This window comes from Bacillus rossius, chromosome 2, assembly GCF_032445375.1.
Source record: "Bacillus rossius redtenbacheri isolate Brsri chromosome 2, Brsri_v3, whole genome shotgun sequence".
Lineage (NCBI taxonomy): Eukaryota > Metazoa > Arthropoda > Insecta > Phasmatodea > Bacillidae > Bacillus > Bacillus rossius.
This window is the reverse complement of record NC_086331.1, coordinates 39,469,838-39,490,513: the sequence shown is the minus strand read 5'-3', so window position 1 is coordinate 39,490,513 and position 20,676 is coordinate 39,469,838. Positions and strand designations below refer to the sequence as shown.

The following is a 20,676-nucleotide window of genomic DNA, read 5'->3' as shown; positions in this document are numbered from 1 at the left end:
ATGTAGCTCTGGATGCTGCGCATCTGTTGCGAGGTCCGCACCCAAAATCTCAACCCGCGCTTGTCCTCCGGGAAGGGCATGAGGCGGGCCCCGCACTTCGCGTTTTGCTCCTGGAACTGCGCCCTTTTGTCCACTGGAATGGATCCCGACATGAGCAATTCGCAAGCGAACACTGGGCCCTCGTAGCTCTTGTCGACTCCGCTCTCGAAGCGAGCCTCAAAGCTTAGTCGCTTAGGCTTGGGCATGGTTTTGAGGATCTCAAGACAGGTCCGTATCCGTCAGAAACTAGGGCAGGAGTCCACTCAACCTACAATAACCAATCCGCTTTAACTCCATGGTGCACAGCCAATGAGGAGTCAGCTTGTCTGCCATTGGCTGAGCAAGATGTAGTCCATTTTCTGATAAATACCCTCATTTTTCCAGCCCCTTCTCATTCTTTACCGCGTGCTGGTCGGAGAAGGGTCAGCCTCTCTCTTTGCCTAGCCTGGCGTTCCTAAAAAGGAAGCTCAGGTCAGTGGCCAGTGCGTAAGGTGCTAGGTCGTTAGCTAGTTAGGACGCGGCGAACAGATAGGAATACCACGTTAGTTAGGTCGGACGATACGCCTGTTGTGTGCCCTGCTTTTTTCAAGGCGGGGCACCTACTTGCGATGAGTAGTAGCGACGAGGAGATGGAGGTCGGCACCGCGACGAAGCGCACGCATGAGGGCAGCGACTCAGAGACTGAACACTCTGTTCAGTCTAAAAAACCGTCAGGGCTCCAGCCCACCACAACCGAGGACGACAACAGTGGCTTCACCACTGTTGAGCGTAGACAACGCAGGCGTAATAGCGATGCGTCACAAGCGGTACCGACACCGCAACAACGGACACCGACTGACGAGGCTCCGCGCTACAAACGCGTACCATTCGTAATCCGCAACAGTCAGGCAATCGGCAGCTTGGGCCCTGCCTTCGCGCGACTCGGCATCAAAAACCGAATGACGCTGACGAAGCGTCAAGAAGTGCGCATAACTTTTGATGGCAAATTGGACCAAGACAAAGCGACCGCTTGGTTTAAGGCAAACGATGTGCCTTTCCACACTTTCTCCCAGCCCAGCGAGCGAGGGGAAAAAGTAGTGATAAAGAATTTGAGTAAATTCACGCCGGTTGATGCGATTTCTGAGGAGCTCACCGCGCTCGGGTTTAAAGTAAATTTCATCAAACAGCTCAGTCGGCGGCTAACAGACCGCAACTCAGGGAAAGAGTTTTTCGAGCCAACACCGTCATTCGTGGTGTGCGTGGCACCTAGCGCGCACGACATCTACGCCGTCAAACAACTATACTACACAAGTGGTATAAAGATTGAGCGGTACACGACTCGCGCGGAAGACGTCCCGCTCTGTAAGAAGTGTAGTTCCTTCGGACACACCACCGGAAACTGTTCAGAAGTACCTAAATGCATCAGGTGCGCGGGTTCGCATCCCCGCAGCGAATGCCCAGTCCCAGAGGAGGCACCAAAGGTGTGCTCGAACTGTAAAGAGACAGGCCACACCGCGGCCTGGCGACAGTGCCCCGCGTTTTTGAAGATCGTAGAGTCGCGGAGACAGGCCGCCGCGGAACAGGCAGCACAGAAAGCTGCGCGCACAGCCTCGCGAGCACAGCCGGCCGCACCGACGCGGGAAAGTTTCCCCCCTCCCCCCGCGCCCACCAGGGAACACGTGCACCGGGCAACAACAACAACAACAGAGCGCAGTCCGCGAAACGCACGGCCCAGCGAGCAGGCCAGCCAACCGGGCATAAATCAAACAGGCAGTAGCTTCCACGTCATACGCGGCAGCTACGTCAGGCGTAAGCGCACCGCGGCGCACGGCAACGGAAATCGTGCAGGCTCGCGTCGAGAAGAGCCAGCAGCATAGAACAGAAACCGCGCCAGAAGCACAGCCAAATAATAATATCACTAGCCTCGCGGAACTCGCAGAGATCTTGCGCATGTGCGATTATTGGAATTTAGTGAAGGCACTCGAACCGTATTACGCACGCATCCGCTCCACCGAGAGCATTAAATACCGCCAAACCATTCTATTGGAAGCACTCGCGACAGTGCTCCAGTAAATGGCAGTAAACATGGGGAAAACACTACAACTCCTAAACTTTAATGCATGTGGTCTCCGCCTTCGGTCGTACGAGTTGGAACAGTGCCTTGTAATATATGGGATTGATGTGGCATTCATTACCGAGACTCACCTATCACCGCATCATCGATTTAATATTTGTGGTTACACCACTTACCGCACTGACCGCGCCACTCGTGGGGGCGGCACAGCCATATTAATTAAACACGGGATTCATCACCATCCGATAGAAATAACTGGCTTAGAGCACCTAGAGGCCACCAGCATAAATATTCGTAATAAAAATGCGCATGTCTGCATGTCGGCAGTATATAAACCCCCAGATAAGCCACTACTTTCTAGGGATTTAAATAAATTAATTAATACACAGCAACACTTTTTCATCGCAGGCGATTTAAACAGCAAAAACGAAGACTGGGGATGCAAAAATACTAACCCAGCAGGCAGAAAATTATTAGATCATTCGGTAGCAAATAATTACGAAATTTTTGCTCCAGGCTCGCCAACTTGCTATCCAACGAATGGTGGCATGCCTGACATATTAGATATAGCTCTTACAAACATACCAGGTGCGCAGGTTATTTCAGAAAAATTAGATGAGCTTGACTCAGACCATTTTCCGGTACTTATTCAATTAACTTTTAATGCTCATATTTTGCGCAGCGATATTTAGCCGCACTTTTGGTATTCCCGACTGGGACAAATTTCGCGAAGACCTGGAATTAACTTTTACAGAAACTCCAGCGATAGACACAGCAGATGAGCTCGAAACTCACGTAAAACTTTTCACCGACACAATTACAGACGTGCGCAAAAAACACACGAAAATCGTGAATAAAAGAGAATTTACGCGAATAAATTACCCAGATGTAGACATGCTAATCGTTTTAAAACGTCAGGCGCGCAACACTTATCAACGAACGAGAACACCGCAAGCTAGGACTGAATACAATCGCCTTAAAGCTCAAGTCTCGCGAAAACTTAAAGATTTAAAAATAGAAAAATACGGAAACTTAATAACAGAGTGCGCAACTCAACCTCGGCAAATGTGGCGGCTCACACGCAATTTACGAGGGAAAAATAAATTTATCTCCACACCGGCCATTGTTACAAACGCGGGCATTAAATATGACGCTATAGATAAAGCAAATGCTATAGCAGACATTTTGAAAAACAATTTTCACCAAACGAGGACATAAACGAGCCTCAGTTTACTAGGACCACGACAGTAGCTGTTAATAACTATTTACAAATCGTTCTACAAGCCGAGCCGGAACTCGTAACAATTAAAGAGCTCTTAGAAGCTATTCACTCGCGACCAAAAAATAAAGCAGGCGGACCTGACGGAATAAGTTTTGATACTTTAAAGAAATTATCATTTCAGGCTATACAATACTTTCTTAAAATAATAAATGCTATTTTTATTCTTAAATCCTACCCAGCGTCATGGAAACTAGCTAAATTTATCACCATTCCGAAACCGGGAAAAAATGCGTCACTAACACAAAACAGGCGACCTATTAGCCTCCTAAATAGCATGAGTAAAATTTTCGAAAAAATTTTACTCAAACGACTTCAACACCATTCGGACGAACACGAAGTCATTCCAGATAACCAATTTGGTTTTAGAAGAGGCCACTCTACCTCTCACCCCCTAATTAAGCTCATTGAAGAGGCCACTGACGGTTTTAACTCACGAGCGAAATTTACTGTCGCAACGATGCTAGACGCGGAAAAAGCTTTCGACAAAGTTTGGATACCTGGCTTAATTCAAAAATTAATTACATTTAACTTTCCAGACACGTATATTCATCTGGTGGCCCACTATTTATGGCGTCGAAAATTTTTTGTATCAATAGAGGGGGCGAAATCATCCACTCGGGAGCTGACAGCAGGTGTGCCGCAGGGGTCCCCACTCTCACTCTTTTTCTATAATGTTTACACAGCCGACATCCCGCGGGAACATGCCCACGTGCAATTATATGCAGACGACACTGCAATAATATATCAATCCCCGAATTTGAAGTTTGCTTTAACCAAAGTTCAGAGGCAGCTTACCTCACTCGAACAATGGTACACTCGCTGGCGCATTAAAATAAATGGAGCCAAGTCCACAACTTTAATTTTAACTAAAAAATACACCGCCCCCAACCGCGAATTAAAAATTTTTAATCAAGCCATACCATTTGTTAAATCGGCTAGATATTTAGGTTTAACTCTAGATACCAGGCTCACCTGGAAAGTTCACACCACTAAGGTGACACAGTTTGCGCGAGGCACTTTGCGCAGCCTATACTCAATGTTTAAGGCCCCCCAATTTCCTAGAAAGAAAAAATTACAGCTGTATTTACAAATAGTTCGCCCTCAATTATTATATGCTTGCGAAATCTGGGGCTATGCAGCAAAATGCCGTATCGATAAAGTACAGGTCACTCAAAATAAATTACTTAGAGCCATTGCAGATTGCGGCTGGTACACCAGCACACTAGAAGTACACCAGCTACTCAAAGTAGAATATGTAGAGGAATATATAAAACGGCAAAACAGGTCTTTTTATGGCCAGCTCCCTGAACATGCCAATACTTATATGAATTCACTTCCGGACTACGACCCAGCTGCACAGCGACAGTTTAAAAAACCGCGACTTGCCTAAGCCAGGTTATACTAGAATCCACACATCCCATGTACGCAGGGCAACTCAGCAAACATAGCAGACGTTTCTCTCTGGCCCCGATGTGCCTGTCTACGTCCTGCGGTGCAAATAATCAACATTGGATTAGCCAATGATTGACATGCCCAGGACTCGTAAATATTGCGTCAACACTACTTTTGGCCCAGCGGGGCTCTATTTTATTGCGTCAACACTACCTTTGTCCCAGCGGGGCTCTAATTATAAACCAGCGACAACTCGACCGCAGGCCCAAATTCCTTTAATTACCAAATTTTTCCTTCCCCCACCTCCTCCACTAGTCCTTGCTAGTTGTTTTCCCCAGCCATTATTAATTAATTCATTAATGTAACTATCATTTTCTTGTTAATTCGAAATGGTCTGAAGCATGCAGGTGTAGGTTTTGACCCATGCAGCGGTCCACTGCCTGTGTGTTAGGGCTGACTCCGTATGCCTGAAGGGCGAGACCCGCCTGGCAGGCTTCACCTCCAGTGCCGGCCGCGTTTCGGAAGGCATGGGTTTTTGAATTGCGACAAAAAAAAAAAAAAAAAAAAACACTGGACGAGGGCATCTCTCTGCTCGAACAATAATAGAATAGGATGACATTCATTTACTAATTTCACTCTCTATTTTTCAGGTTTAGACGACAACAGCCTGGGGGCTAACTACAGCAATACTGGTTTAGCCTAACTTTGACCGAACTATACTGGAACGCAATAGTTCGGTCCTTAAGGCGGCCAGGTGTTTACTAATCTATGTAATTTCTCCTACACATCGGTAAACTTACACGATGATATGCCTGCTTGGTCAGCCGGGTATGTGCGGCCTTGGAGCTATACACTACACTCACACAACGAAATTAATTAGGCCATTTTTGCGCACACTCCACACGCCTCTAAATACAGACATCACGACACTCTCATGCATCAGTTAGCCAACTAACTGAGGGGAAAGGGTGACCTCCCCCCGCCTGACACCTACACTATTAAAAATAGAGCCAAGCAACATGCGACAGCTATTTTACTTCTTCTGGACCGTGAGCCACCTTTAATCTTAAAATCACACACATCGCGCCCCGCCGACGTTTCCAATGATTCGATCAAAGTGACGGGGTTGCACTATTTATATTGGCGACCACATAGCGAGTTATGGGAACGTAATAGTTCCCGGTATCGCTGTCACACGCTCCCGGCCGAGCATATGAGGAAACGGCGGCCAGCCCCTTCTCAGTCACACCTGTGTTTCCGTACCATGTGCGTCTCTGCCTGAGGACGGGAGCAGATAGCAGTTCCCGAAACGTCGTTTGTTTCTGTTTTGGTAAAACTATTGTGTTTGTTTCGTCTTTTCGTTTGGTCGTGTTTTTTGTCTCGTTTTGACTGTTGTGCTGAATTTTTTTTTTTGGGTTCGGAATTTTTGTGCTGTCATCATTTGTGGTTTTTTTTCTTCGTTCTGTTAGTCCACTTTTCTTTGTTTTTCCTTGTTTGTTGACTATTTTCCTGTTGTGGAATATTGTGTGGCGTTAAATCCTGACAACAGCAATTTATGCTTAATTTGTGTTTTTTTTTTCATTTGTGTTTTTTTGTAGTTTTCTTCTGCAGACATACATGTGCTAAGCAATGGCGTATGTCCAAAAGCCTACATCAAGCCATGCACTCCCATTGCACAAATCTTTCAAAGATAATAATATTTACTCAAATTAAAAAAAATTAAAAAAAAGATCTTTAACATTTTATGTTGTCGCCTCATATCTTACCACCATCGCCACAGTTTTCATAGCATCTTGCTGTGTCAGATTTTGTGTGCATTGCTTTTATATAAACGGACGTCATGGAAATCAAAACTTTCAGCCAAAATATCTCATTGGGCCTTATGCTCAAAACATACTACATTTCAATATAATGTGAAATGAGCTTTAACTTCAAGTTTCTGCTAATGAATACTTTTTTCACCTACATTTATTGAATAAAGTCTAATAATATCACATTTCTGCCAGTGTTCATTTTGGCTAGCAACAAAGAAAAAATGGAAGTGAACACATGGCTTAAAATGTGCCACTTTATAATAAAAAATTCTTAAAATTAGCATATCCTTTGTGATTATATTCAAGCTCAAATTTGTTTTTAAAAAATTGTTGTTGAAAAAATACTACAATTCAACTAAACAATTTTTTAATAAATAATACTACTTTACTTAGGGCCTAAAACACAAAGTACACATAAGCAAATAACATGTGCATCCAATCAGAAAATACTTGTAAAATAAATGCAAATGGTGGATTTAAAAAATTCTTAATTGGCAGTATTCTGTTATCTTAAACAGAACATTTTTCTTAAGACATACCTGCACCTGTAGTACGTTGGAGATGATGTCGAATGAGAAAATCTTTCCTTGAGCGGAAAACATCAGATTTCATATCCTCGCTTTTGTCCATAGGCAAGCCAACTGGCACAGGAACATGAGCCACCTAAACACAAGAACAAACAAAGTATTGGGAAACTATATCTTCTCTGTTACACTAAAAACCGATATCCAGTTTTTCACCTAGAATCGTCACGAACATGCGAGTAGGGACCATTGATTGACACAGATGCTAATAGCTGTTATTTTGTGAAAGTTTTTATGGCCTTCCTAGTTGAATGTCCCGATCATCTATTGGATCTGCTTCTTGCACCGGAGAATAGCATACCACCAAATTACACAACAAAAAAGTGCCTGTTAACACTCATACCACCAAGGATTACATACTAAATGCCGAAACACTGCAGTACTATTTTGGTTAAGGAACTGTCCTTGACAATATTCTCCACATTTTTGTTTTGACCAGGAATGACAACTGGCACAAGACCTCAAATTTAACATTGAGAGGCGTGTTCAGGCTGTTATCACATTCAAGAAATAGTTCTGTAAATCCAAGAGCAATTTAGTCTTTGGAAAGTCGCTTCAGTCCTTGCATCCGGATAAAGACATAAGTGTGGTTTCGCCATTAAATTACATCTACGTTACGACAAAACTGATTGGTTGTTTAACGTTCAGTGCCACGTAAATCGTTGCAAACCACCTGGTCCTAAATGAGCTAAAGAAAGGTTCAATATCCTTCAGTAAACCCATTTACACTGGTGTAAGCATTTGAGATATTTCAAAATTGTAACTTTATGACTTTCAATCTAATTACATGCGGGTTAAATTTCTTCCACCTTCTCTGAACCTACTGTACTCCGATACAGAATTTCTTCTTTACCACATTAAGTGTCACAATCTGTTTGTTTCGATTCTTCCCGATTTGATTTCTTCGGTTTGACACATAGAATTAGGCACTAGATCTTGAGCAAGGTTTCCCTTGTCACTTAGTAAAGGGAAAACAGGGGTGATGTAGGATCAAGTTGATGGGTGGATCATCATTAATTATGCAAGTCTTGAAGCTTTACGCGTACATGATCAGAGATGACTCTTGTAAACTTAATGCCAAGGGAGTAAAAACCATTTTTATTTCCTTTTACTGAATCATGCCATCTGCATCAAATGCATCACTAAGATGGCGTTGCCAGCAGGGGATGCATCACTACCTTCCCTTGAGGTCATTTCTGCCTCGACTCGAACCCCGTTCCTACTTTAACCATTAATTTTGTTTTCTGAATCTCCTATTTTTTATTAATTTATTTATTCATCTCCCTCTTAATAGAATAACAGCTGCTGCTTAAGCTACGGTCATTAACCTCCACCCAGCTAATCCCAGTGATTAGGGTTCCTTGCTCTGTAGTCTGTCTGGGTTGAAGGCCATGCCATTGCTTCACTGCCACTGTCTCCCGAGGGCGTTGAAAGGCGATCTCTAATCCTCTCTTGGTCGAGTACATATGTGGTTGTGAGGTTTCATCACACTCCAGCGCTCCCATAAGCTCGCCTTGCACAATTAAGCTTGTAAATGCTACACTACATTTAAATTATGCAGCATCCTTAAATCAAGTTGTTACCAAGTTGTATGGTACATTGTAATGAACTTGCGGCTTCGTCAAATATGTTTTTTCCGCACCATTGTGTAACTGTAAACATTTTGTCAGGTCTCGTGTGCCACGAGTAAAAACTTTGATGAGTCTTTGTATATACTGACTTCTGGAAGAAGAATCTGCTTTTAACTTGGTGCACCTATAAAGTGTTATTTTGTATTGATTTGTAAATGAATGATACTAATATATTTTTTTACCAAATTTATTTACTGTGGGTTTTAAATTCATAAAACATTTCATTTAAGTTAATAAGAAGTTATTTTGTCTATTGAAGGTAATCAGAATATTTCAAAGAGAGTGAGACAGGAAAGACAGAGAAAAAGGGAAAGAAAGAAAATTCTTTGCAGCAAATATTTCCAAATTAAATTTTTTTTTCAGTCTTCCAAAGTACAGCTATGACACTAGCCCATTTTTTCCTGCCAAGGACCATCAACTCTTACATACAAGTAATTTGAATACACATTACAGGTCTTGAACTGAACCAACGATTTACAGCATTTCCACCCTATGTGGCACACTTTCTGAATCTACGCAGTCATGTGACCCTATTTTCCAGACAATGAACACCCTTCTCCAAAGCCACCATAGATGGGAAGGGATAAAGAAGGAACATAAATGGACACGGGGAACATGGAAACCTGCTACTACTGCATCTTGGGTAGCACCAACGGTGGTATGGGGAACATGTAGAGGGGCTGTTAAAAGGGAAAAGGGATGGGGGGAAGGGATGGGGTTTGTGAGTGGTGGAAGGGGATCTGTGTTAAACAATATGCCTGCGGAGTGAGGGAAAAACATAAAATTGTATTGCGTGAAGGGGAGAAGGGGGGAGAGGAAGGAGGTGGTTGTGTAGGGAGGAGGGGGTAGGGCTCATAGCGATGCTTAGGTGCTCTTACAAAATGGTATAGCTTGTATTCCTATTCTTCCCATACTGAAATCTTACTAACATATTTCACTAACACTCGATTCCCGCACTTAAATAGTAGTTGGCACAATAAACAAAATCTCAATTATTACATTTGACATTAACGTAACAAGCTCTCGACGAGAGGAATGGAGAAAGAATCCTGAGCGCTATTCGTTTTCCAAAAGCGGAGATGTAAAGGGCCGTATATTTCCTGGCTCGGGGGGTCTAACGTCATGGATGGCCAATCTGCATGCTACCAGCTGTACACAAAACCCTGCTTCTACCATACAGCGCATTCACACGACACTGTGTTAGTAGTTTACGTCTAGAATAACTGTGCATAGTTTAGGGATGTTTTCTTTATAAATTATATAAAACCTAACAAAATTGATTAAAAATTATCTTGAAAAATGTGCATCAGTATGTGTTTGAGCAAGAAGATAACGAGGACCAAAACAAAATTATCAAACTACCTACCTGGACCAGCAGCAATAAGTCCATCCTCAACCAACCACAAGTCTGATTCTGGTAGTATTAAATATTTGAAATGTAATACATATTTTCTCTTTCATCCATATTATATTAATAGTGGGACTAACGTATAATGTATTTAATAAATTGATTTCAAGCACATTCGTATAAAATTTGTACATTTTTAAACAGAGTATAACCTAACTGCAAATTATCATGGCTATTGCTAGTATTTATTGTTAGTGTATAGCTTGGAGATAGGTATACAAATCTGTGCCCTTATAAAAAATTTGTTACTGTCACTAGTTAAGACCCCTGCATACAACACTGCTACATTTTCAACAAAATACCATATTTACCTGCGTATGCAATTGTATGCCAATTTTTTTTTTGTTGTTTAATAACATGTAATGCGATTCTTATGAAAGTTTGTCATTTTGGGTTAAAAAAAAACTTTCATTGCACTTGTGTGGTTGAAAGTGTGCTTAAATAACTAACCTGTGTTTGTTTTTAATATATATGATACGGGCAAGAATAAACTGTTTAAATAAAATATCTCAGCAATGTATGTAAAGCATCATGTACTGCGCTTTTACACTGCTCCTCCTGCCTGTCGGCCGGCTAACCAGCCGCCGCCGGTAAGTGATGTGGCAGTCTGCCGTCATAATGGCATACCGCAAGAGGGAAAATCTAAACATAAAATAACCGCAGAGTGATAAATAGGAGGGGGGTTTGCACGTGTGTGTGTTTGTCAGAGTGCATGTGGCCACGCAGCAGTGCTTATTGTTCTCACTCTGTCTCTCTCTCATCGTAAATGTCTGTGAACTGGCACCATACAAAAACGTCAATCTCAACATGTTTTTGTGACGCAACTGTGTTCAATATTGTTTCTGTGTGACATTTCCCATGCTATAAACTCAACTTTTCCACGTTATAACTGCTGTAAAGGACATCCTTATTTTTTTGTTGAAGGAACTGACAAAAAAAAATTGACAAAAAATAGTAGTATGCCATCATTTTTTGCACACGCACACAAAAAAAATAGAAAGGAAGATAAACACTGTTATAAAAAATATTTTGCTTTGTTATTTTTTTGTTGGATAATGTCAGGGAGGAGAGAATAGACGGACAGAGAGTCAACATCAGTGTCATATTTCTTACGTGACAATAAGGTGAGACACTAATCATACAGGCTTAACTCGTGTTCTACTGGAGACAGTTATTTGACAGTGACGGTTACGGTGAAAATGTTTGATTTTTATGACCGAAATTATAGATGTGGCCCATACACAAGGACATCCTTTCTGTAGGTAAATACGGTACGAACAACTTAAATAAACTCTCCCACATACCCCAAACTGAATTTTCATTTAGTTATCTATTCTGTGTCCCGAGCAAAGTTCCGAGCGAAGCGTCGAGCGGATCTCGGCGAAGGGAAGTGCGACGGCAGTGGCGGAGTGCGGCGACGTCGTCCTGCGACGGAGGTCCACGTGGGGTGCTGCAGCGAGAGTTGCGCCAGAGGTGCGGCCCAGCGAGGTGTGGGGTGTGTAAAAACCGAGTGACTGGGGAGTAAACATTTTTAATTTGTAATTGATTATAAGCATTTTTTGAAGATTATTTGTTAGTGGTGTAAATATTGGAAATCAATAAAACTCTGTAGTAAAATTTTTAATTGGGCTATCCATTTACGAACCCAGTAGTTTTCCCACGAAGAATTATTATTTATGTTTTTAATAATTCGTAACCATGTTGTTTTAATCAGGAGTTTTCTACATACTTAAATAAAATTATATTATATTAAAAAAATTCAATTCAAATTCATATTAGAGGCCCCTCTTTATGAATATTGTATTTCGTTAAACCTTAATTGTCACGGAAATTATATGCTCAGTTTCGGGCTACAATAATACATTGTATAGTCATTCTTTAGTATATTTTTCGTTTGGAATACATGTGGCTAATGAAAGAAATTAAAACTTAACAAAACAAATTATTTAGTAATTTAAAACAGGCTACGCTCCATAAAATTTTTACACTACGCTGTGTTTATGCTTACTTTGGTTATGATAGTTAATGTATACGCCCTATCAAAGAATGTATTTAATGGAATAATGTATTATATTTAAATTAATTCAAGTTTTACCAACAAATCAGTCAACATTTCTGTAAGAAATCATTGAATTATGATGAATTTTTCAACAGTGCACAATTAAATTAATTATTAGGCTTATGAATCACACGTAGAGTAAATTTGACGATAATGTATGATTTTGGAATATTCAAGGTAGTTCCATTGAAACTATATTTATGTTTGACAATGTAGGGAAATCCCTTTTTATATGCCTTATTAAAAAGCTTTTACTGTAATAATTTTTCTTTAAGAGAGGCTGAAAGAAAGCTTTGTAAATTTTGACTACTTACTTGGGATATATTCTTTTACGAAAAGGCTTTTAGCTTTATTCCAGTGCTAAATACATGTAGGGCATATTTGAACATCCGGTTATTGAGGTACAACAACCGGACAACATCGCCAGCCCTACAATTTGTAATATCTAGAAAGCCATTGTGACATTCCATTACCAATGGTTTAATTTCTGCTAAAGTAACTAATCTCATGCTTTTCAAAAAAAAATTTGATAAAAAATTGAGGCGAAACTTATTTGCTCAGGGGGCAACAATTTTCGAGCATTATGAAAATTCTGATTGCATAAGCAGTAGGGGAACCGGGAGAGGAGGGGAATAGTTAAGTACGTTATGGAGGAACAGGTAGAGGAGAATGCAAGGAAAGGTCGAAATGATACAGCATGCTAGCACGCTTATACAAATGCACACTTGCATGCTTGCACGCTTGCACGCTTGCACATTTACACGCCTAAAGACTTGCAGACTTGCAGACTTGCGCTCTTGCTATCTTGCTATCTTGCTATCTTGCTATCTTGCGCACTTGCTCACTCGTGCACTTGTGCATTTGCCCACTTGAACACTTGCACTTTTGCTATCTTGCTCAATTGCTCACTTGTGCACTCGGAACACTTGTGCACTCGGAACACTTGTGCACTCGGAACACTTGTCCACTCGGAACACTTGTCCACTCGGAACACTTGTGCACTCGGAACACTTGTGCACTCGGAACACTTGTGCACTCGGAACACTTGTGCACTCGGAACACTTGTGCACTCGGAACACTTGTGCACTCGGAACACTTGTGCACTCGGAACACTTGTGCACTCGGAACACTTGTGCACTCGGAACACTTGTGCACTCGGAACACTTGTGCACTCGGAACACTTGTGCACTCTTGCCATCTTGCACACACGCGCAATCACCTAGTTGTGTATTTCAGTATTTGCACCCTCGTGCTTTTGCGCTCTTGTGCACTCAAGCAATCACGTAATCGTGCAGTGGTATATGTAAGGTTGCGCATCGAGCTATCCCCACTACAGGATCGTTGGCATGGTCGATGATAGCTGGAGCAATCTTGAGCGGGCTCCACGTGGTAACGTGCGGCTCAGATTAAACCATACAATGCTGTAGGGATATGCGGGTCGTGGCGGTAGGGACCAGCCTGCGTCTGCCGCCACCCCGACGTATTTGGCAGAGGGCAACTCAACGGGGTTTGAACTTATTGTTGTGCACCGTCCCACAGGCCATATTTGCAAAAAAAATTATGTTTGTTCATGAACATATTATTTTAATTACTTGTGTAAATTACTATTGTTGAGCAGTATTATATGAGTATTGTTTTAGCTGCGCAAATATATATTTTTTCTGTTATGTTTTTTACGCTTTAGTTTGACATGGGTAATTATTTGTCAAAAATTATTATTTGATTAACTAAATATTACACCGTATTAAAGCTACGAGTCCACGAACATGTAAATATATTTGTGGAACTAACAGGAGTGAATATTTCTCTATCAGAGTGTAGCTGTGGGCGACTGTGGCTCAACAAAGTAGCATTGAGCTAGGTCCAGTTCGTATGCCATGTTGTCACTTTCACATGCCAGATACCTACCTCAGACTCCACACGTCGATATGGACAATTAGTTAAGCTACATAAACTACCTTATTATCGGCAAGCTTCAAGTTTAAGCATTATTAAAAATTTAATTTAATTGCACTTTGCAGCAGTTTGTTTTAGAGTACAAGAAAAATATTTAAGTGCATATTTTTGTTTAAAAAACATACATTTTATTTATTCATGTGGAAAAGAGTTATTTAATTTGAGATCATAGTCGCATTCTACTATTCTTAACTATTATATTTTTTCTATAGAAAAATACGAATAATCGATCTCTATCTATACATAATAAGCAAGAAGTTTCACTTCTGTCGTGCGTGGACTCCACCAAAACATGTTTTTTATTGACGAAACAAATAGATACTGATAAAAAAGAAATTAATTTTTATAAATCTACTTTTTGGCTAATTTTTTAGGAGGTATTTTTTAAACGTTAGTTTGTTTTTTGACCTGTTTAAGGGATATTCTGTGGTTTTGACAAGTGTCAAAAAACCATGTTAACATGTGCTGTCTTTTCTGCTGCTAGATCTTAATATCCCTCACTGTTTTGAATAGGGTTTCTATACAGAGCACCACCGGTTATCTTTATGATTTTCGCTGATAGACAGTTAAGTTCGAGGTCCATTCACGGCGCACAGTATAAGCGTGAGTGGTGAGTTTTTTTTTTGCTTAGACGATAAAATATCCGGTGGCCATGTTTAAGAAATAAGTTAAACCGTTGGACCATGCTTGGATTTTAAAAATTACTTTTAGATGGTTTTGTAAAAAGTGATGTTTTCTTAAGTGCAAATAGTTTTTGAGTAGCTATGTTTAATGTATTTGTGTAAATGTGATTATGTACCAAAAAAAACCACTGTGCTGAGTTGTGAGAACAGGACAGGATGTCGGCAAGTTTTCTTCATTTTTGTAATGAAAAAAGATTTCATGTTTGGAAGTGCAAAATTGGTTCACCAATACTTTAACAAATAAGAATTAAACTCATTTATGAAGTGAACAGGATTTTCATTTTGATTTCAGTACGGATTATTTTTTGTATTCGATGGTAGGCTTTAAAAGATAAATGGTGTGACATATTTATAGTTGAGTGTTAGTCTACGCAATTATATATTTCCCTACACATTTGGGAACACATTAAATAAATTATCCTTGCTATTTATGGAAACTAATGCTTTAGAATACACGATGTGGAATAACATAAATATTTTAAGGAACGCATTAATCGTGCTAAGTGAGGGATTGGTGTACACTAGTGTACTTTAGTGGATTTGTAACTAAACCACCCAGTCAACTTTGTTATAAGTATGTATCTGCCCTAGTAGTACTGCTGTGACACTACTTTGGAGTGCCACATTTAGTGGTGTATCGTAATTTTTTTCCGTGTTCTCGAGGATTAGTGAACTATCACGCTTTCTAGCGGTGATTTGGGGTATTTTCCGCGGGACTTGTTTACTTGTGTCCCGCTGGGAGGTCTCTGCAGGCTTAGTATTCGCAGCGCGCCTTCTCTGTCTTTGTGCGTGGAATAGGAAGTTTAGTTATTGGAGGTTGGTATTGTCGAGAATTCTTGTTTTTCAGGTTTGCACCTGGCGGGGTGTTCTTTTGTCGAGTTTTTCGAGAGATGTGACTGAGAGACGAAGGAATGAGGTTGTTGTGATCTGGGAGAGATAAGCGACGGACAGCGCAAAATTTTGTTTGGTGGAATTTGAACGCAATTTTACTTGCCATTGCGAAGACATAGATTCCACCGTTGTTTGAAGACTTGGTATTTGATGGGCGTTCAATGTACGAGAGAATCTTCGTGTTTCACGATTAATATGGAGGAAGCTATATAACTTTTCTTCGACGAATCCAGTAATTCTGAGGAGGGATTACTGGAAGTTTCCATGCGGGAGGCGGCCTATACAACTGTGTTCCTGGTTTCGTGTTGCTCTGATTTATGAGCGGCCATGTTGGAGGTGCATGTTTTGGTTTCCTGCTGCTATGCTGGAGGGTGGAAGAGAGCAAACGAAGAATTTGGAGGTTGTGGTCACCGCATTTCCTTAAAACCTGTATTCCTGGGCGAGCAAGTAAATGATTGCTGTAAGTGAATTAAGTCCCATACTTAACGAGTAGTTTAATGCACTGCGCACACCCTCGAAGCTTTTATTCGTTAAATTGCGTTGCTGGAATTTTACTGTTGGAGAGGCTGTGATTATTTTATAATTTTTTTGCTGCATTGCCGAAACGACACTAATTGCTATTAAGTAAATGTTCGCAATCAGAAATGTTTAGACTTTGTGCATGTCGATGACATTAAAGAAGAAAGGTGGAAAAGTAAGCACATTTTAGGTAGCAGTGTTTGGCTTGTTTTAAAAATGAATTTGCACAATTTATAATGTGAGGATTTATGATTGATGGCGGATTACAGCAAGTGACGTTTATAAATAAATCTGTTATAGAAATACATATTGGGGTTCAGCCAATATTATACTATAGTCATTACCTTGTTTTGTTTATGCCCAAACTCGAATGATTTAAGCAGCTTAAATGGTTTAATGTAGCTTATGGAGATATTTTTGTTAAGTACTGTGATCAAATGTTTTTCTCATACCCAATGGAAGTGAAAAATGCTCTTAGTGAGGAAAGAAATAATATGGGCACTTAGACACATGTCTATTTATATATATATATTTTAGGAATATTTAATGATGCTTGATAATTTTTTTTATTATATATTTTTTTATTCGCACTTTGTACCTGTGGAATTTATTGGAAAAAGTGGCAAACGTGGCATTGGGTGTTGAGAGTTATGCTAGCCTAATTCTTATATTGGAGGGTGTGTAGTTTAGCTGTGGCTTAGGTTTAGATGTGAGGTTGACAAACCTCTGTGATGTATTGGCAGTGGTGTAGCCTGTGAAACCGCTCTTCAGCCCCTTACCCATAATTAATGCTGCAGAAAATTGTAAATGATGAGTAAAGAAAATATTGTTTTTTGTTGATTGTATTCGGAGAGCTCTAAATGTTAACTGTTGATATGCTCTCCTTGTTAATTACTTTGCATATTACCTGTAATCAAGTTTGTGGACACACTTCATTTGTTTAATGTTTGGGATCTTTACACAGCATATTAAATTTGTCTTAAATGAACCTAGTTTTTTACATCTCGAGTTACCTTGCCCCTCTATCCCCCTTGATAAGCGGTGAGTGGAGAATAGGGTATTCACACTGCATAATTGGTAATGTTTTATAAAGCATTTCTATAAAGTTAAATAACAATAGTGCAACAACCATAAGTACCCAGATCATTCCTAATGTGATGCTTAGCCTGACAAAGACAATTTTATTCGGTGACTTTACAGTGCAATACTTCTAGTTTACTTTTGAACCTTATCCAGACTATGCAGATAGCATAGATTCTCGTGCTATGTGCAAACACTACATCAACGCTAAGTACTATGTGAAAGACACTTACTTTCTTGTCAACATCGTGCGTCATGTTCACGACAGCAGGGTGTCGAGCAGTCGACTGGCATGTAGAAGCTGGAGTGGTCGGGGATGTCTTCTTGCTGTTCTCTTTATCCTTCTCTTCTTTTGATATTGACCTTTATGAAACCAAATACAATGGTGCATTTTACTGATCAGCATTGGAAACATGTAGGTGAACAATAATTTCTGGACATAACACACTGACCAATTTATCCTGCTGGTTTACAATTAATATACAGTTACAAGTGCTTTTATCTGCATGGTGGGATGCAAAAGCAATATTGTGTTCAGAGTAAAAAAAACTAACTTGTTACTTATTTTTAAATGAAAATGGAAAATATGTATTGTAAAAATTATAGTTAAATATTTAAAAAAATATTTTTATATATTATAAAAGTTACTAACTACAATTATTACAAAGTTTGGCTATGTATCCACTGTGCCGGAAATTAGACATTTCGTCACTTTTTATAATTTTTTTTATAATTTTAAAATTTTTCGGGGTTTCTATTTTTTTTAAATTTATCTGGTTGTTAATGGGGGTGATTTACTTTTTGTTGGGCCGGTGTACGCCACCGATTTAAACTTTGTGCCAGTGGACCGAAGCCCCTTCCCAGGGGGCCAATCTGATATTTTTCTGTCTAATGTGGACATGGTCAGCCCGGTTGAAATATCTCTCGCCTGCAGTCACGTCCCGAGTTTGTAATTTTAATTCCCTGCATGACCAAAACTGCTTTGAGCAGCTCCTGGGCTGCAAGCTGCTACCTTGTAGAGGCCTGCTGAGAAAAGCATGTCTCGTCACGAAGCAGTCTCCAGTGGAGCTGCGTTCCCACCTTAGTGGCTATTTCTGCCCCCCCTTCCTCTCTCTCCTCCTCACTTTAATTCTGAGAAATTAAGCTAAGAGCAGTGACCGGACCGGACGATGACCTGATGCAAAAACCTTCTCCCGGGTCCGACAGACACATCCCTCACATCTAGCGGCAAAAAAAGTAACCGCAGGCCTGGTCGCCAGCGTGCAGAGCTTACCCTCATGACACCTGGTAGCAAGTCTGCTCACCACCTCAAGTAGTTCCCCCTTACGCCGCTAGAAGGCAGCGTCGCGGTGCCATAAGGCACTATGCTTCCCTCTCGCGGCCCGGAGAAGTCGATTGTTCTTTGTTTTCGTTTCGGTCCGGTAGAGAGCGCGCATGTCGTTTGTTGCCACGACCGCCTCGGACTCCTTCGGAAATTTTCGGCTTAGAACCGAACCTACCCCCTCCTTTGACCCGGGGCCTTACCGCCCGATTTAATTAGGGGTTTTGGCCGATTGCGGGGCACTCAGCCCTCTGACCTCGGCTACTGACCTCGTCTCATCTACGTCCTCTGCGCTAAGAGGCTTTTTGCGGGAACGGTGATTTTCGCGTGCACGAGAATGTAGTCAGTTTGCTTAAGGGATGTGATCCCGTTTGTACAGTAGCCAGGCAGAGGTAGTTTTTAGAAAAGTCATGCGTAGTTAAATTTTTATTTCTTCTTATTTAATTCTAAAAATTCCGGTTTCGTCCGCGCATCCTGATTTCTCGGTCCGCGGCATCCTGATGTCGGCGCGAGACACCTAGTGAGCTCCGAACTCTACACCCTGGTTGGTGAGTAATTTTTTTTCTTTTCCCCCCCCATTCCCGTTTGTTGGCCTTTTGCGCCGACGGTATAGGACTGTCTGGAAGCAAGTCTAATTCGTTTTGGATTTGATTTAGGTTTCAGACAGGGTCGAAGTGCTGGAGAGAGAAATCGCTCCCAGCTCGTGGTCCTGCACCTCCACTGCGGGTCACGTTAGAAGAGAGGTTTCCGCGACCCGACGTTATTTTTTGAAGACCCGGGTGGTAATGTGAAATCAACATCCCCCCCCCCCACTTTCTAGCTACGAACTACATAAATCGAATGAATAGCCTACCAGCGAACAGTGCTTTCCTCAAGAATATGTAGAATCAATAAAACTAATCAGCGATGTAATTGTTGGGACATTCAAATTTGGTGCAATTTTTAAATTTTAAATTATGTAATAATTTTTGCTAAGGTGTAACATGTACTGTTTTAATTACTCCTGGGGCGCCCCCTTTTAAGTTTGTTATTTACTAAGATTTTTATTGTCAGGTTTGAATAATACGAACACAAAATTCCTTAATAATAAAACAGGGAACCTATAGACCAAGCTACTTGTGTAGTGTTAATTTATTTATGATATACCTTGTTCCCTTAAAAGATCCACCAGCTCCCCAGTTGCTTGTGTCAGGGAGTTCCAAATTATCTTGTTCTCCACCTCGTGCCACCTCTGGTCAATAACTTAATTGTCTCATTTTTCTTACCCAGCAGTTTCCACGGCTCTTTTTTTAATTAATTTAAAATAATTCAACTTTGAGGCACGAGGGGCGTTACACCACATATTATTTCAAACTTGTTAAAAAATATAATGTTATAATGTGCTTGAAAATTTTTTAAAACTCAGTTGAACCAGTATTAAAATAAAAACTTGTTAATTTAATAACCATTTATCACGCTGAATAATTTGTGCCTTGATTATTTATGGATGCCATCTGGCTTGAGCTGTTTTGTGTGTTAATGGTCCCAAAGTTTGTAGTCCAAAGAGTGGCACTGGCCGGTGCATTATATGCCTAATGGTCAAGGAAGTGAATCAGTTGAATTTTGAAGGGATAATTTTTTTATGCAATTGACCTCTAGTTCGATGTTTGGTATAGGGATCCAAGTGGTGTAATATTCTTTCAGGAATAATATAGTAAAATGTATTTAATTCGGCATTCTATGGTTTGACACATTCTGTAATCTGGCACCAATCGAACTGCTTAGGTTTAAATATTTTCGGGTTAATTCTGGCTGTTCGCATTGGCCCCAGATTGCATTACAGCTCTGCCAGAGTTGTCAGTTCGCTCAGAGTTTATTATTACTGTCAGATTTCATTTTAATAAACTGCTTCCTTTTTCATAGCTGGTTACATTTAACATTTTATGGGTACATTTCCATAATGAATACTTAAAGACGATTAATGC

General features: G+C 40.7%; 1 protein-coding gene across 4 annotated transcripts in view; it reads right to left on the bottom strand.

Annotated features, from left to right (window-relative positions):
• The window catches only part of LOC134529251 (uncharacterized), a 1,084,551-nt gene that overhangs the window by 241,582 nt on the left and 822,293 nt on the right, over nucleotides 1-20,676 (bottom strand). For all 4 annotated transcript variants that reach the window (XM_063363151.1, XM_063363152.1, XM_063363154.1 and 1 more), the window contains 2 exons: nucleotides 17,625-17,754; nucleotides 7,120-7,243 (listed from right to left, as the gene is read on the bottom strand). In XM_063363151.1, coding sequence (XP_063219221.1) covers nucleotides 7,120-7,243; nucleotides 17,625-17,754 — 254 coding nt within the window. The remainder of the gene's footprint in view (nucleotides 1-7,119; nucleotides 7,244-17,624; nucleotides 17,755-20,676) is intronic.